General features: G+C 36.2%; 1 protein-coding gene across 1 annotated transcript in view; it reads right to left on the bottom strand.

Annotated features, from left to right (window-relative positions):
* The window catches only part of SEMA3A (semaphorin 3A), a 164,291-nt gene that overhangs the window by 14,249 nt on the left and 133,306 nt on the right, over nt 1-16,736 (bottom strand). The window contains exons 11-13 of the mRNA XM_018068111.2: nt 12,559-12,778; nt 7,398-7,489; nt 4,590-4,631 (exon numbers count right to left, since the gene is read on the bottom strand). Of these exons, the coding sequence (XP_017923600.1) occupies nt 4,590-4,631; nt 7,398-7,489; nt 12,559-12,778 (354 nt within the window). The remainder of the gene's footprint in view (nt 1-4,589; nt 4,632-7,397; nt 7,490-12,558; nt 12,779-16,736) is intronic.

Here is a 16,736-nt window from a genome sequence, read left to right on the forward strand (position 1 = left end):
CCCACTGCAAGCAGTCCCACCGAGAAAATACAAATTTGTATTCATTTTCCTTTCTTGGAAAATATAAATTGAAAAACAGGATTTCAAGAAATGTTTTCAAAATTCTTCATCTCCTGCATTGTGATGTCCCAGAGGCACCATTTCCAGGGAATTCAGGGATGGAAGACAGCTGAGGTCACCTACCTACTAGAAATTATGAGCACTGGATACCAGGAGACAGCAACACCAAAAACACTCATAAAAGGTGTTGCATTAACTTCTTTCAGAGACAGCAGCTTGGCAGTTTATACAGACATATTAATTGTAACAGAAACATCCCGTGCATTTATATAAACACTTGTATTTTCTCAAGGAAAATATGACAAGGAAATCACCCACAGGAAAATTTACTGGTAAATTGAAAACTAAACCCTTTCTAAGCAGCTGTTTCCATCTATTATAGTTTCATAGCTGGGCTGTAAACCCACATTCTCCAGGCAAAAATCTCTGACCACAGAGAGCTCTACACAAAGCCTTAACTGCACATACCAGTCCCAGTGAGTGTTGTAGCCTTGAGAAGAGAGAACAGGCAACAGACATGATAAGCTGATTCTCTCTAACTTAAGTCACTTAATCAAGTATCCACCTAGGGCTATGTCCTGCAGTAAAAAGAGCAGCAATTCAAATCTTAGGTGACCTAACTGCTTCTCAAGGGATGTCTCTTCTCTTTACTGATTAGGGAGGCAGCATAGGTCAAATTAGAGCTTCAGTTAAGTATCTTAAATGTCCAGATGGTATTGATCTGAGTCCTGTGTAATTGGGGCATTAATATCTGTATAAGCGTATACGAATGTGTGGTGCAACTAATATAAAAATCAACCCAGAGAATGCACAGGGGAAAATAAAGAATGGTGTAATGGTTTCTCATGGACCTCTGTAACCAATTTCATTTGGTAAAAAAACCCTCCATGATTTCTAATAAATGTCTTTAGAATTAAAGAATGAGCAGAAACATGTAAAAAAAAAAAAACAACCACAAAAAAACAACGGAGGCCAAAATAGGGTTACCTAAAGACTCTATTCCTTTCAGATAAGTTCAGCCAGTGAACTTCAGGATGTGTTTCAGGTGCTGCACAGCCTGAAGCTGCTGCCCTGTTTGCTGCTCTTCTGATCCTGGTTTTAGACTCCAGCTGGTGATAATTATTCTGGACACCAACAATATATAAATCCAGGTAGTAAGAAAATCAGAAAATAGTAACAGAACTATCTGCATCAATGGTCTGACCTTACTTTGCCATACACAGTCAAACTGCCTTTTGTCAGAGTCTCTCCCAAGACATTAATTTAATCAATGAGCTGATTATCAGATCAAACCAGAGAGGGGTAAAAAAAAAAGGCTGTCCTCTAAAAGTTCTTGCAGAAGTATTAGAACACAAGAAAAACTGAAGACATTAATTTTCTAAGCAATCCAGTGTTTTATGTTTGCCCCATGGTGCTGCCCAAAAAAGCAGTCTTTCCCAAGTCAGACAGAGATAACAGAACTCTCCATTTGGAATCAAAAAAAAAAAAAAAAAAGAAAGCGATATTAAAAAAATGTAATGCTTAAAAGAAGAACTTAAGCAGAATTTTAAAAGGAACTTTAGGGAGCACGAGGCTCAAATCCCATTTAACTAAATTTTATGCCTTGGAAAGCGATTGCAGAATAGTTCAGGAGACTGTTTAAGTGATATATCTATTTTGAGCCAGTCCTTTCTGTCAGTGTTTCCCAATACGGACAGAAATGGTGATATTTGAAAAAAAATCAGTATTTTGTGAAATATATTATAAAAAATAGTCACTAAGGTATTTCTCAAGGTCTCTGCCTTCACTTTTCTTGAAAATCTTATAGAGGAAAACCAAAAGCTCTTCAAAGCAGTTCGTCAGACAAGGACTTGGCCTTTATCAGCTCAGGATCTTCTTGTCCTTTTCCCATTTCACCAGAAATCCAATTGCTTTTTGAAACAAGAGCATCACAAACCTGAACCTGAGAAAGAGATGAGAGCTTGCTCCACAAAACTTCACCTTTGATTGAAAGCCAGGTCTGACTTTTTGGCCTGGTCCCACATTTCTAAATCAAGGAAAAAATTACGGAGCTCCACTTGACAGGCTCAGGGCAAGGGTGTCCCACAGAACTGGGACCTCAGGCAGCTGCAGCGTGTTGCAGTAGCTTAAGGATGCCATCCTCTGATGGTTTGTGTCTATTACTAACCATGCATACACTGTTTAAGTGATAGGGCTACACAAACCTAGGGCTCTAAACACAATTAGGAGAAATATGTAGCTTCAGTGAGAAAATACAGATGCAATTCCTGTGAGTTAATGACAGCAGAGTGGCAAAAGACTAGCAAGGCTTAGTCTTGCACATAAAGGCTAAATTCCCTTGCTCAAAGACTCACTTGCTCGAGGGTCAAATCTATACTCAGAGAGAGAGACATGGGAGCCTTATAGCTTCACACAATTTAAAACTTAAGTTAAGTTCTGCTCCTGAAGAATTTTTGTGGATTTTGGTCTTTAGAAGAGTAATTTGTAACATGACAGATTGGCATGATGGGAAAAGAGGTAGCTTTGAACAGAGTAGTAAAAACATTAAGAAATAAGGAGAAGCTTCCAGTACCATGTTTTTAATTGGATGAAAGATTTGTTAGTGAAAAACCAAAATGAAGTGATTGCTTTTAAGGCATTCAATAGAACATGCTGGTTTTAGTGTTTACATTTCATGCTCCTGCTTTCTACAATGCATAGAATTATCGTGCTGTTTATACAAAAACTGCCCTGCTTATCAGAACACAATGAGTAAAGTGTTTGAGATTTAGAGCTAAAGGATTTTTAAATCATAAATGTAAAATGGAAACATGTTGCCGTATACTTATTTCATACATACTGCCAAAAGTTTGTCACCCTGTATCATGATTCTGTCATTTTTAGCCTGAGGCTGGTTGATTTTTCATGAGTTTTACTCTGCCTGAATAACTTGTGTTGTATGCTCTTTTTTAGCTTTAAACAATTTTAGCAGTGTAAATTTGTTTTCAGAAGACTCAAGGAAAATTGTAATCTCTCCTGAATAACTAAAGATGCTTTGAAGAAGAAGCTCTATGAAAATGCACGGTCAATTTTCACATATGATTGGCTGCTTTAAGGGAATGTACTTATAAAAATAATCCAAAGTAGAGCGTTTTGCTATGATGTGAGCATATATACAACTTGACAGGTCTGTTTTTAAATATTCCAGTATGCAATAGTACCTTTTTTTTGGTCTTGCCATTTTTGTTGGTTTAGGTGGTAAAGTATCCTAGAAGAGCGTTCTCACCCCAAATTTTTTATCAAACACATGACTGCTTTCAGACAACTTTCCTAAATACAGTGAATTCAGAGTTAAGTATGCATAATTTGAAACGTAATACTAGGCTCTGTCCATTACAGAATGAATTTAATTTCTGTTTACTAATATACAGAGTGAGGTAGATGAATTAACTAAATCTAATTTATGACATGCACAATTTTCCGTGCACCTAGTCCTGAAGTAATACCAATTCTCCTCTTTACTGACAATGGCATTAACAGAAAAGTTAATGAGTGCGAACAAGGTACTTATATTCACTAAATCAGGCTTCAAATCAGCACAAATGTGAAAAAGAAGAAAAAAAAATGTTAAATTTGACACTAAGTTTTATGCTCAGAGTCCTGAAGCAGGAAATGACAGTGGCTTGGTTCCATCCACTGAATTCCAGGCAAAACTGAAGATAGGCCTTTAATACCCACTTCATTCCTGGACTGCAACTCAGTGTTCTTTGCATGACTATATAATTCATCAACTGCTTCACAAAGAAGCCTAATAATAATTCCCTGTATTTGCTTAGAAATTCAGGAATCACTTTTACTGTAAGTCAGACAAAACTTCACCTCTATCCATCAAGAGGTTCAGTTCATTTTAGTTATGATCTGGCCTTATAATACATATCTTTTCTGTAAGCAGTTAGCTATTAGTGTACTCAATAGAAAGTAGGAAATATAAATTCTGGAGTCTTGAACCCATATCCTAACCACATCACTGAACCAGAAGGGCATGGAAAATTTGGACTGAAACAGATCTAAATTCTTTCTGAAAGCTGAATGACACACATCCAGGAATGGAAGGGGCATAGGAGAAAAAAGACAGGAGGATGTCTCATTTCCATCCTTTGCTTCTGCCATCTGCATTTGGTACTGTACTATTCCTATAGAAACTAGAACTAGTCCCATTAAAGCAAGGGACCAAGTTTGTCCGCTCCTTTTCAACAGTTTCTCTGTCATGAAAACTTTCTATAACATGGAATTTATTTGGCTTTTTTTCTAGATAGCCACCAGACACCTGGTTAGTTTGTGTTTAGTTTCCACCTTACCAGTAACACAAACTAGACTTTTCCTTTCTCTGTTGCATGTCACATTTTCCTGAGAAACTACTGATGTTTATGTAAAGGGATGGGATGCTGCTGCCGCAATTAATATGTCTCTGCTGACTGCCAAGTTACTGTCTCTAAAAGACAGAGACCAATAAATATTTGAAAGTGATTTAACGTTTGTGCACATAGTACCTGCTTTGTGGAAATCTTCATTGCTGAAATAACAGTGGGTTCCTAGGGAAAAATAGAGTTAAAATATAAAATGAGCTGTAAGCATAAAAATTCTATTACAATGCTATTTTCACAACCTAGAAACCCTGAAATTAAACTATGAACTCTTTAGTAATAAAACTCTTGTTGTCTTTTGCAGTGGAATAATTTCTAGCTGTAAATGAATTAGAATGCATGTACATATCTGCATGCATCTTTGATTGCTGTACTGATTGTAGACATGTAATTTTCCATTATTATTACAGTTTCATTGTGATTATTTTGTCACTAGTTTCACATCTTGAAATTACTTTCTACACTTAATATTAAAATTCCATTGAAAGAACCTCCCAGGAAATATGAAAATAATAATGGCTATATTCATAGATACTATATATTAAGGGTGATAACACTGAAATAAGCAACGTCTTTTAACCATACCAAGGTGAAAACCCGATTCCTGTGAAATTTTATTCATAATATCAAGTCTTAATCCCAAGAGTAATCTTGTTGACTGCACCACACTATTCTCTTACAAAGAAGTTACTCACATTTGCAGAACTGAAATGAGCACGAGGCTTTTTACTCCCTAGAATATCCATTATTTAATCAACTGTTACACCTTTTAGGCCCAGTTTCTTGGATGGATTTTAATCTTGAGAGTAAAACTTCATAATTTGGTTACAAAGTGTGCAAGTCAATTTTGCATGAACTTTATTCCATCTAAATATTTGATATTGATCCCACGCATTATACTTTTGGTTATGTACATTAATAAAGTCCTTATTAAGCTTTTACACTTCTGTGGCTTTCAACTTGGTTTTCCTGAGAGAATTTGATATGGGTCAGTGGATGGTAAGCATGTGGACTTGCCACTGCAGGGGGTTTAACAGATCTTATATTAGAAAGCATCGATTAAGCCTAACTTTTGAATGGAAATTGAACTCATTAGTTTGTTTGCTCAGCTGTTCAGATAAATATTGCACAAATGGGGTTAAAAGAGGCATTTGTTATCAATGTAATAGACATGAAAGGTTTTCAGCTTTGTGGAATTATAAATGGAAAGCATTGTACTCAGAACATTGCGGTTTAAGCACCAAAATACATTGTTCATGATGTACATGGACTCTTTAGCAACTAAAGAAAACTTACATTTGGATAAGGTACATGAAAAATCTTTTGCAAATTCCCTATTGAAAGATTCATATCTCATGCACACAAATTCTCCTTATTCCACTGAAATACATTAATGCCCTTTTTAAGGCTTAAAAACACGCCAAAGGAGATAAAAAAGCTTTCAAGTAAATCAGAGCACCAAAATCCTTTTGTGTAATGAAAAAATACACACATAAAGTAAAATACTAAATTTGAACTTGGCACTAACTATTCTGCTTCTGTAAAACCTTTCCGAAATAAAACTCACTCCATTTATTTTCCTTGTTTCCCTTTTTATTCTGTCTGATCTCCTTTAGCTTGGCACTTCTACTTGATTTAGAGAAGAGACTCATACATTATCAGCAATTGCCAAATTACTCTGCATTAATGTAATGACTTTTGGATGTATAAAAAAAAGGAAAAAAAGAAAAAGAAAGCCAGGATTCACAAATTACTTCTCCAATGTTACTCATAGTTTACTTATAGTTTCTACTGTCTGCCCTCAAAAAAAATGACCACAGAAACAGAGACACACATATTTCAGTTATATCTGGCACTCAAAACAAGATTGGGACCAGTAAAAGCAAGATTTCCCATAAGGAAAACTAAACATAATATTGGAAATAATAATAAAAATATTTATAAGCTCTGTTTACATAGGTTGTCTCTGTTCAGAAACCAAAGATGAAGGGATGGCAACTGAGTTTGATGAGGACATGGTGGCTGGGCCCCTCTGGCGGGTCCAGGACACAGTCCTTGTCAGCACATCTGGATCGAAACCACACGACATGAGGCCCTCCGAGCACGCAAACATCATCTTCGTGCCGTCAGATTAACCTCGTGCTCCCAGCTAGGTATCAACCCCCCAAAAGCCTGGAGCCAGTGAAATCGTACCATAAAAAGGCACTGACAAGAAGAATAACCTGGGGAACGTAAATGATTCGTTGTTGTGTACAAAACACGAGACCTTCCTGCGTTCTGTCTGGAAACTGTTTGAAAGGTTTGCTCAGCTTCGCCTCGCAGGAGTGCCTATGGGATGCCGTAATTTTTGGGTGGCTCAAAAGGAAAAATAGAAGAGATTGATTTTCACCAAAAAGTGCTGAAGTTTAGGAGGTGTTTACGGTGCCTTGTGTCAAACCATGAAATTGAGTCCCTAAGTCACCTTTGAAAATATAAACACTTTCTTTGTTCCTTAGCTGTAAAAAATCTGGGCACGTCACTGGTTTACCCAAAGTATCTTCCTAGTTACAATATGCTGATAGTCTGAATAGTGTTAAGAGTTGATACAACTATAAATTCATATATTGCATAACTCTGGGAGACAACAGACAGGCATTATTCCTAGACTTGCACAGGTAGATATTTAACTCCGGCATGCAACAGCTCTAAGATTTAGAAATAATAATTTATTTTTTAAACCACCAAAAAAGAGTCGACAATACCATTCCTTTTATCGTTAACCTCCAGCTAGCACTGAAAGTTTCAAGTTTATTTTGACTAGTGTCTGGGTCTCTAAATAACAAGCTAATTAGAGGTGTATGCCAGGCTATTCCTTGGCTAGAGTGCAAGAAGTTGAGTTTGCAGCTGTCCACAGAGAAATCTACAACCTGACACTTGAAATTTAGCCTCACTTACCCGAAAGACTGTCATTTCTTCCAGCAAGACTTCCTCTAATTCATGCCAAGTCTCCTTAGGAATTGAAACCACTTTAAGAACTGTTCCAATATCTTGAAAAGAAAACAAAAAGGAGTTTTCAGGTGCTTAAGATGAATACTTAAGTTTTGTAGCAGCCAGCGTTTCTTGTAGTATATAATTATTTCGCATATAAAGACTGTGAAGCTACATATCTCTCAGTACTCATTCAAATTAAAAGCTGCTATTTAAAATAACCTCAGAAAACACTGAATTTCAGTAGGGAATTTTACTGAAGTCTTTCAGTTATCAAAATGCAACAAAGAAGATATATACTACTATAGTTGTTAAAGAATAAACTGCAATGAAATACTATCTAAGTGACAGTATAAAATGACAGATGCATAATTGAGGAAGGAAATGTATTACATTTACCCAGGTATGTTTTATAGTCCATTTTGAATATGATGTTTGTCTTTCCTAAAATGCATGTAAAGACAGTATGGACATAAAACCATCTGGACAAATGTTGTCAGACAGATGAATCTGTTGGGTCTCTCAAGTACGTGAGATCTTCCCTGTGTCAAACAAAGTACTGAAGATGTATAAGCCCCTAAAGACATTTCTCTGTTAGGTACTGGTCTTCACTGAGGAGTACAAAGCATACAACTTCAATCTTTGGTTTAGAAATAGGTGTGTGCCAGAATTTTAATATTATATCCATTTGCATTTTTGGAGTTTTGTAATTGGCTTTAACATGTGCAAGGCCAGCACTTGAAATTCCAGAGCTACAGCCTTTGGTTTTGTCAACATGGTTGAGACTGAAGACCACCTCAGTTATACAGCTTCTGCATCTGTGATTTATTTCTTTGTTTCCATGAACAAAATTTCCAGGAAAAAAACAGCAAAAGAATCATTTCCAGGTTGGCACACATCACTGCAGACTCTCTGAAATGCAAACACTCTGTATGTGACTTTTCTTTTTAACCAACCAAGTGTAGTGCCATATAAATGTATCATAGGTATACCAACTACATCCCTGAGGAATTTTCATGTTGCACATCCTACAGCAGTAATAGTTTAGGAAAATACAAAGCATTTTATGTGGATAAAATTCTGAAAGAACTATAAGGGTCAACATTCTTAAGAATTTAACCATCAGTTACACAAAATCAAGTATATATATATTTTATAATTATATATATTTGTGTGTGTTAGTTGAAACTTCTGATTAAAAAGATGACAACACACCACTTCTATATTTAAAATATGCATAAAATTGAAACAAAGAGATTACACACGTTGAAAATGTTTTTATAGGGCAACTAACTTAAGAGCTAACGTTTTAACAAAATTCTGGTATTTAACCTCTTTAAATGAATTTGTACTAAAATATCTTAGAAAACCTAGAATATCCTGTAGAACTGAGATTTTTCTTTTTTCCATCTGCTTCCCTTTAAGCAGATGTTGGTTTCTAAATACATATTTTTGGAAGTTTAGAAAGATGTAATTCCCCCCCCCACCAAGAATGTTTTCTTGTATTAGTCACAAACTCATATATTCTTTTTTAAAAAGAAAAAAACCAGTTATTTCTTAAAGTAACAGCAAAGCAAAACACAACTTTGTTTTTATTTAGGTAGCTATATGTAAAAACTAAGCTAGTAAAATATACTAGATAAGTGGGTTTGGAAGTGCTTTTCATTATGGTTACTGGTGCTAATTGAATATATTTAATTCAACAAATATTGAGAGCAGTATAGAACAAATGCAATATAAACTTTAAAACAAGAAGAGAAAAAATCCACAGAGCAATTCAGAACGACAGATAACTTAGCACTTGTTATATTTGTAATTTAATGGATGAGTTCATTTCCTTAATTATCCCAATATTTTGCACTGTGGTTTTGAGGAAAATACATTTTACAGGTAAAAAACAGAGAACTTTGATCTAATAAATTTAACAGCATAGCAAAGTGTCACAACTGTATTCTGTGTTGGACTAGGACTGTCCTCAATCAAAATCTATCAAATGCCATTTCCTAGAAATAAAGGGAGATTTTTCATGAAACAGTCTGAGTGGGCACTGAGCAGACACACAAGCTTCCCAGAATGTTGTTTCCACAAAAGGTCTGACTTTTAAGTGGATCCTGCAACAATTACAATTGCTTGATCTCAAGAAAGCCTCTGAGATCAAAGATACACTGTGTTAATCACTGTGGTGACTCTGGTCAGGCCACAGGTACCAAAGTGGGGCTTTATCTGAGTTCTAGATCAAGTTTTACAGAGTAGTATTTCAAACGATTTCACACAAATGGAATGAGGCGTCTCCTTTAGGATCAATAGGCTCTGCTTAGTAAGATAAAATTACTCTTATTAATTTGTTTTACTGACAGAGGTACTTTGACTGTGCCAAAGGATCCCAAACATTAGACATTCAGGATATGCATTAAGAGCATATCTTAAATCCTGTTTTTTTCTGATATACTTTCAAGTATGCCGATAGGATTTTATTTTCATTGTGAAACACAGTGGTACAATCACAGTGGGAAAGAAACTGCTCAGCTAAAGATTTCACCCACAGGAAAGGAAAATGTGACCACACTGGGTGGCTATTAATTATGTTGTGTTCAATTATCATCAGTTATTCAATGAAAAGGAAAAAAAAAGTATTTCTCCAATATATTGCAGTTCAGCAGCACATGGGAATAATGTAGACTACTGTAACAGCAATGGGAAAACACAGAGAAATATATCTAATCTGATGGGACAGACCTGCACAGAAAAACCCAGTCATACCCCAGAGAGCATAATTTTGGCTTTAGATCATCAAGTGGGAAAATGGACTAGAGTCCTTAATCTGCTCCCTGGTTTAGTTCTTTGCTTGGGAAGATGTAATACACTCTGATTGTGTATCTGTTTCTGATTCATTTGACTTTGACCAGCTGGCTCAGTGAGAAGGCAGGCAGGGCCTGGGTTCTGCCTCTTTAATTTTTCCCCCACATGGAAGATGCCCTTTCCTCATTCTGAAAACCACAGTACGGATAGTGAGCTTAGAGGAGCATGGCACATCTTTTGTATTCCAGCTCCAAGCATGGGTGTTGTAATGCCTGTTCTTGCCCCATGAGGGTATAAAGTCCTGCTGGGAAAAGGACAGTTTCTATGGACAAAAGTAGTATTCCAAGAAATAATAACACTATACATACAGCTGTAAAGGTGGGATTTTGCCGCTGAAATATCTTTTGGCAAATACAAGTAACAATGTTTCAATACTTTGCTTATAGTTCTTGGGCATGGCTATTGCCTACACTGGATGGAATCCCAAGCACTTACCACACACCTGAATATTAATGGTTTAGGGAATTAGGTGGATGCCTAAATTCCCAACTCAAGGTAAAAATTATCACTGAGGTTCTTTTAGAGGGAGATCTTGCCTGACCGATTTACATAAGAACTACTATAATGATAACTAAAGAATTAGTATACATAATGGTAACTATCTAAAAGCTGTAGCTCAGCTTTAAGCAAATCTTCCTGCACTGTCTGAAAACAGACAGGAACTTCTGTGTTACTATTCACCTTACTCTAACAGAGGTCTTGAAGAAAGTACAACGAATCTCTCTCTGGAAGAACTTACTGCTTTTCCTTGCAGAAACCAATGCATCTTTTTCAGTCTGAATACCAAGCTTTGGTGAGATAAATGGCACCTCTTTTGCTCAAGATATAGACTTAAATCAACTCCTTATGTTTGTTCAGCATCATACTCTCGATGCTGAAGGGCTTGTTTCCTCACAGCACAGCCAAGGGGAGTATTGCCATTAATTATTTTTTTTTTCCTGAGCTGACAGGTCATAGAAGACTTGTTGAAAGGCACCAAATACTGCCAACTTTAGATGGCACTGAAGTCTCTAATGAGTGATGGAAAAATATATGCGTTGTATAAAATCATATGGAAATACTTCTCAGTGTTTTGTGCAAGAGCATACTATAGCACTGGTATCTAATAACTCAGTTCACAGCTTTAAAGTGCCATAACCCTTTCTGCAGAGCTGCATTTTCTGCAGTAAATGGTCTGAATTGCTATGCTTGCACAGTGTTTGGTACACAAAACTTCATCAGCTCTCAGTTTACTCATAATATATTTCAGGCATCGACATGAAAGGGACCTTGATATTTATTGCTTTGGAAATCTGACCCCAGGTCTAGAGTACCAGAATTGTATTTAAAGCATGTAAAAAATTGGACTGTTATAAGAGAGACAGTCAGACAGATATTCTTTGGTCTAAAGCTGAAAAGAAACAGTAGGGTTTTGGTTTGATTTGTTTTGGCTTCATGATGCCAACGTCTAATTACTAGCAATTATGTTCAGTAGAAGTTTAAAATACTTTTATTCAACATAGTTGAAACATCAGACCACCAATGGAAAATATTCAGAGGTGAAGAAACAGATCCACCAACTACTACTCAGCACAGTTCTGAAGGTATTGGACTTAGGAAAATGAATATCACCTACTTTCTGGACACATTTATTTCTCATTATTACCTTTCTGGAGCAAATGTCTTTTCTGAGTGCATATTTCCACTTTTATGAGATGCCCAAGCTGTATGATTCTGAAAATGCTTTGGAAAGGATATCATGTTTCTATTTGAATATCAGCTCTTCTGAAAACACTTTGCATGTGCCAGATATATTCATCTCAAGTAAAATGATGCATCATTTTGGCTAAAGAGTTGAGCATCTTAAGGCAATACTTGAAATACTTGAAAGGCACACAAGACATTTCCCATACCTGGATATTTGCCTTACTTGCGTTAATACTTCTTATGCTGCACTTCAAACCCTCATTTTAATACTAAATTATAATTAATAAGGCAAGATATTTCTAATAAAAATCCCTAATAACAGTAGTTGAAAAGAGGGTGGTGGTTTCATCTTAATCCAGTTGGCAAAGCTCCTAAAGAGTTTAGCTATGCAGGCCACGGCCTGAACCTGTAACAGTCAACATATGTAATAAAGAGCTCCCCACACGCACGGTTTTGAGTCCTGCCCCAAATTTTCACAGGTACACCCTGTTCTGTCAGTGTTCCGTCTTTCAGAGTATGAAATTTTTTCTGCTTTATGTTTCCACCATGCCTGGAGGCACCTTGTAGATTCAGGACTTCCTACCTGTGCCAATGAACATCACATCATATTGGCCATCTTCTGCATCTACTCGATCTACCACAATTTGTGTGAACTGATAATCCACGTCTGTTTTAATCATGATTGGACGGTTGTTAATGGAGAATACTGGGTTGTACATAGCTGGATGACTTCTGGCAAATGTTATAACTTCATCAGGAAGGTCCTTGGTGGAATCAAAACCTCCGAATGTTTTACTGGGACACTGGAAATAAAAAGAAGGAAATGTTTTACATTTTATTATTTATCACTAGAAACATATTAGAAATACATTTCGTTACAATCATCCCAACTACTGCAAACTATAGTCAAATATGACAGGGAATGTAGGTGTTTTTTGACTGACAGCAAAACTTAATTCTATTACTGACAGTATCTATTTTTTATTTATTTTGTATTTAAACCAATATGGATAACAGAATGCAAATGATCCTCGTACACCATTTGTCTTACTGCTATGCAGAACAAAAGGATTTTCAGTCCACTGTGATTAGTATTAGTCTTTAACTGGCAGAAGGAAGAAATCCTGAAATATCCAAAATCATTCAGTATGAGGTAAGCAATTTCAGTATTTGGTTATGTATACAGCACAAATTTAATTAATTATGCCATCATCTTTGTTTCAAAGTGTTACCTTCAGAAGTTGATTGGAAGTATGAATTACTCTCTGAGGAACCAAATCCTTAAATCCTGGGACAATTTCCTGTTCTACTGACTTTTCAAACTCCTGCTTGTCTCAACAAGCCTGTGTCATGCATGTAGTCCAGATACACAGATCCTGTTACGCTAAATCAAATCTAATGAGTCACGTCCTAAATGTATCTGTTTTTCTCCCTACTGCTTCTAAAGAAAGCCTTCTATGAGTGTTGGTGATGATCCTGCCCATGTGAACAGTTAAGTGAGACGAGTCTCATTAAAGAACTGAAATAGCTCCTCACTGTTGTGTCCTGTGCAGTGACTGAAAAGTTGCTGTCCCCTTGGGATTAATCTGGTCCCCATGGAGCCAGATAGTAAAGAATCACTTTGCCCTCATATATAGTCCTGGGTGGGCCAGACAGTTTTGCCTCTCATCTGTGAAAAGCAGAGGATTCTACTTTTTACATTTAGCTCATGTTCTCCCAATGTAAGCAAAAAACAGAGGCTGAAAAGGGAAGGGGAGGTAAAACCATGGTGTTGGTAGCCACAAAAGTATTCCTCCACTTTCAGCTACCACATATCCCCATCAGGTGACTCAAGAACTGATCATCACCATTTGCCCTCATCTCTTCTGCAGAATCGGTAATTATTTTACAAACAATTAGAGGTTACATTAACATAAGCATTAGTAGTGTATTAGTATTGTTGAATGGGTAAAGAAAATGAGCCACAATAACACCAAGCCAAAGATACTCATCAAAAAACTTGGTGACCCCAATGCTGATCTGTTCAGATAACTATTTAAGACATATAAAACTCTGAAACCTAGCTGATAATAATTATTTTTCCAGTATTTGAACCTCAAATATAAACAACTGGTGTTAAAATGCCCTACATAATTTGCTTTTTATATCCAGGTATAAAGTATCCACCAATTAAATTAAAAACCTAGAGGACAACATCTTATTAACCAAGAATCCAGACCTTGCAGTATGCTCAGTAGAAGAAATCAATTGTCTTTGCTATCACCTTGATCCAAATTATTAATAATTCATCAGAAATGAAATTTAAAAATCAATGCTGGCAAAAGGAGTAGTTGCTATACTCAGCAAAGGGACTCTTCCAGTATGGACATATAATGTGTAAATTGTCCCTTGTTGGCATATTTGTTAGTAAGCAAATTCCTTCATTCTGTTTCATTACACGGTATGGAAGGGAGGAATGGAAGGAGGGAGAATATTTGATTAATGCATGTGGAGCACACAAAGCAGAAAGTTAGTTACCTATTTTATTGTGATTTTTTAACCTTTTTAGCTTTATTATATGCACTTGCTCTTTTGTACAAAAAAAAAATCAAATAGACTTTTCATATTTATTGGCCAAACCACTCTGTGTCTCAAAAATTGTGTTTCAAATTCTACGCTTCAATTTTAAATTTGCTTTACATCTCAATTAATATTCTAACTACAGTTCAATATTAATTATTAAGATTAATTACATAATAATTAGATAATAATTAATTAGATAATATATGTAAAGTGCTCTAAGTATAAAATTCACTACAGAAGAACTAAGTATTGTTAATTGCATCTGGGCAAACACTGAAAAAATGCTAAATGAATATTCCTTTTAATTATAAGCAAATGAATTTCAGCTGTGTTTCAATAGCTTAAATGTTTACTTTCTGACTCATTTTCCAACAAAGGATTTTACTTGCAGCAATGTGGAACAGACTCCCCAGAAAAGTGGTCATGGCACGAAGCCTGCCAGAGTTCAGGAAGCATTTGGACAATGCTCTCAGGCACATGGTGTGATTCTTGGGGCTGTTGTGTGCAATAATCCTTGTGTTTCCCTTCCAACTCAGGATATTCTATGATTCTATGGACCAAGATATATTTTGTGTGGAAAAATCATAAAACTAGAACTAGTGTCATAATTCTGTGTGTTTAACACTCTCAATTCTGAGTCCAAGGTTATTCCTTGTATCGCTCACTTTTCTAAATTACTGTAATCTTGTGTCTTTACATGTTAAGTTTGAAGTGGACTAGGCTGTGGCTCATATTCATCCCATCCTACTTTAGAAAACTGAGATGAAATCCAACTGCCACTGCTAAAAAACCCTCCCCTTTTCAATGAGTAAAATGGGCACCATCAGTAGGTGAGATGTAGACCATCCATAGTCCAAACTGCTTGCAGAGGAATCTCAACTCAGAAGCAGAATAGGACAGGATAGGATAGGATAGGATAGAACAGAACAGAACAGAATAACTGTCCTGAGAAGGAAAGCTCTGTCATGTTTTATGTGAAGAACACAAAGCCAGGAGACACAACAAAGACATTATCCTTGGTGCTAATTACAGGACCATTTTTGATATTAGTGGGTCTAGATCCAGCTAATTGCCAAGGTGATTAATCAGAACTTGTGTTTATATACCAAATCAATCCCACTGATAGCAAAGAAGTAGGTTTTCATCTGCCAAAATACAGGCCAGAATACAAATATTCTGAAACGGTTTGGAGAAATGAGGTTGATCTTGGATTCAAGCAGAGTCAAAGAACTCCTGCATTTTACATTCAATACCAGTTGTTGGTCCCCAGTAGGCAATATAGGGGATTTGATCAGTCAGGAGGGAGGAACTAGGCTATCCCCTAACTGGCCTATTAGTGAATCCGACAGAACAGAAGAAATCAGTATTTACATTCTGGTAGGAAGAAAATGTGCTTTGGTCATAACTCTTGGTGCCATGAAGCAGAAAAAAACTTTAGCTCTGTAGCCGAATTCACAGAAAGTCAGTTAAGAATTCAGGATGAGGTACCTCAGTTAAGATGAGATATATACAAAAATCCTCCCTCCTCTGCCAAATACTGTTAAAAAGTTAAAAAAAGAAAAAAAAAAGTTAAAACCCCCAAGTTCTATAGATCTTATAGGAAAAATTCTGGCAACTCCTTTGTTAAATGTGAAGCTGATGTAGAATTGTTTACAAAGTTTTCTTACTTTTCAAAAGAGTCGTTTACTTTCCTTTTCCCTTTCTCATACTGGGTGGGTCACCAGATGTTCAAGAAGTTTACTGGCACCTCACCTATTAAATTCCTGAGATAATTCAGCACTGTTTAACTGCAGTGCAATCTGGAAATGAATTACTCTAAGACGTTAAGGGTTTTTTCCCCCTTCTCTCTTTGCATTTCTTGGAAAAGGAATCCCCAGGTCTGAGATCTAAAGGAACTTCAAAAATCTTTCTTCTTTATTCTCAACAGTCTTCAAAGCCACTGAAAACACATCCAACTCTATCACTTTAAAAACAAAAACCTTCTTTACAGCCAGAAATGTATCTCATTTTAAAATCCACTTTTATCCTATTAATATAATAGAATAATTTTAGCAACTGTGAGGGGACTCATCTTTTTTCAAAGCAGCAGAACTCAGGATAAGTCACCTGCATTGGGCTAGGAGAAACTGATGGTCTCAGGCCCTCTATCATCATTTACAGTGGCATGGCCTCCTGCACTACATGATGTGACTGCAGGGC

Source organism: Manacus vitellinus, unplaced genomic scaffold (assembly GCF_001715985.3).
Source record: "Manacus vitellinus isolate BGI_N305 unplaced genomic scaffold, ASM171598v3 scaffold_13_pilon, whole genome shotgun sequence".
NCBI lineage: Eukaryota > Metazoa > Chordata > Aves > Passeriformes > Pipridae > Manacus > Manacus vitellinus.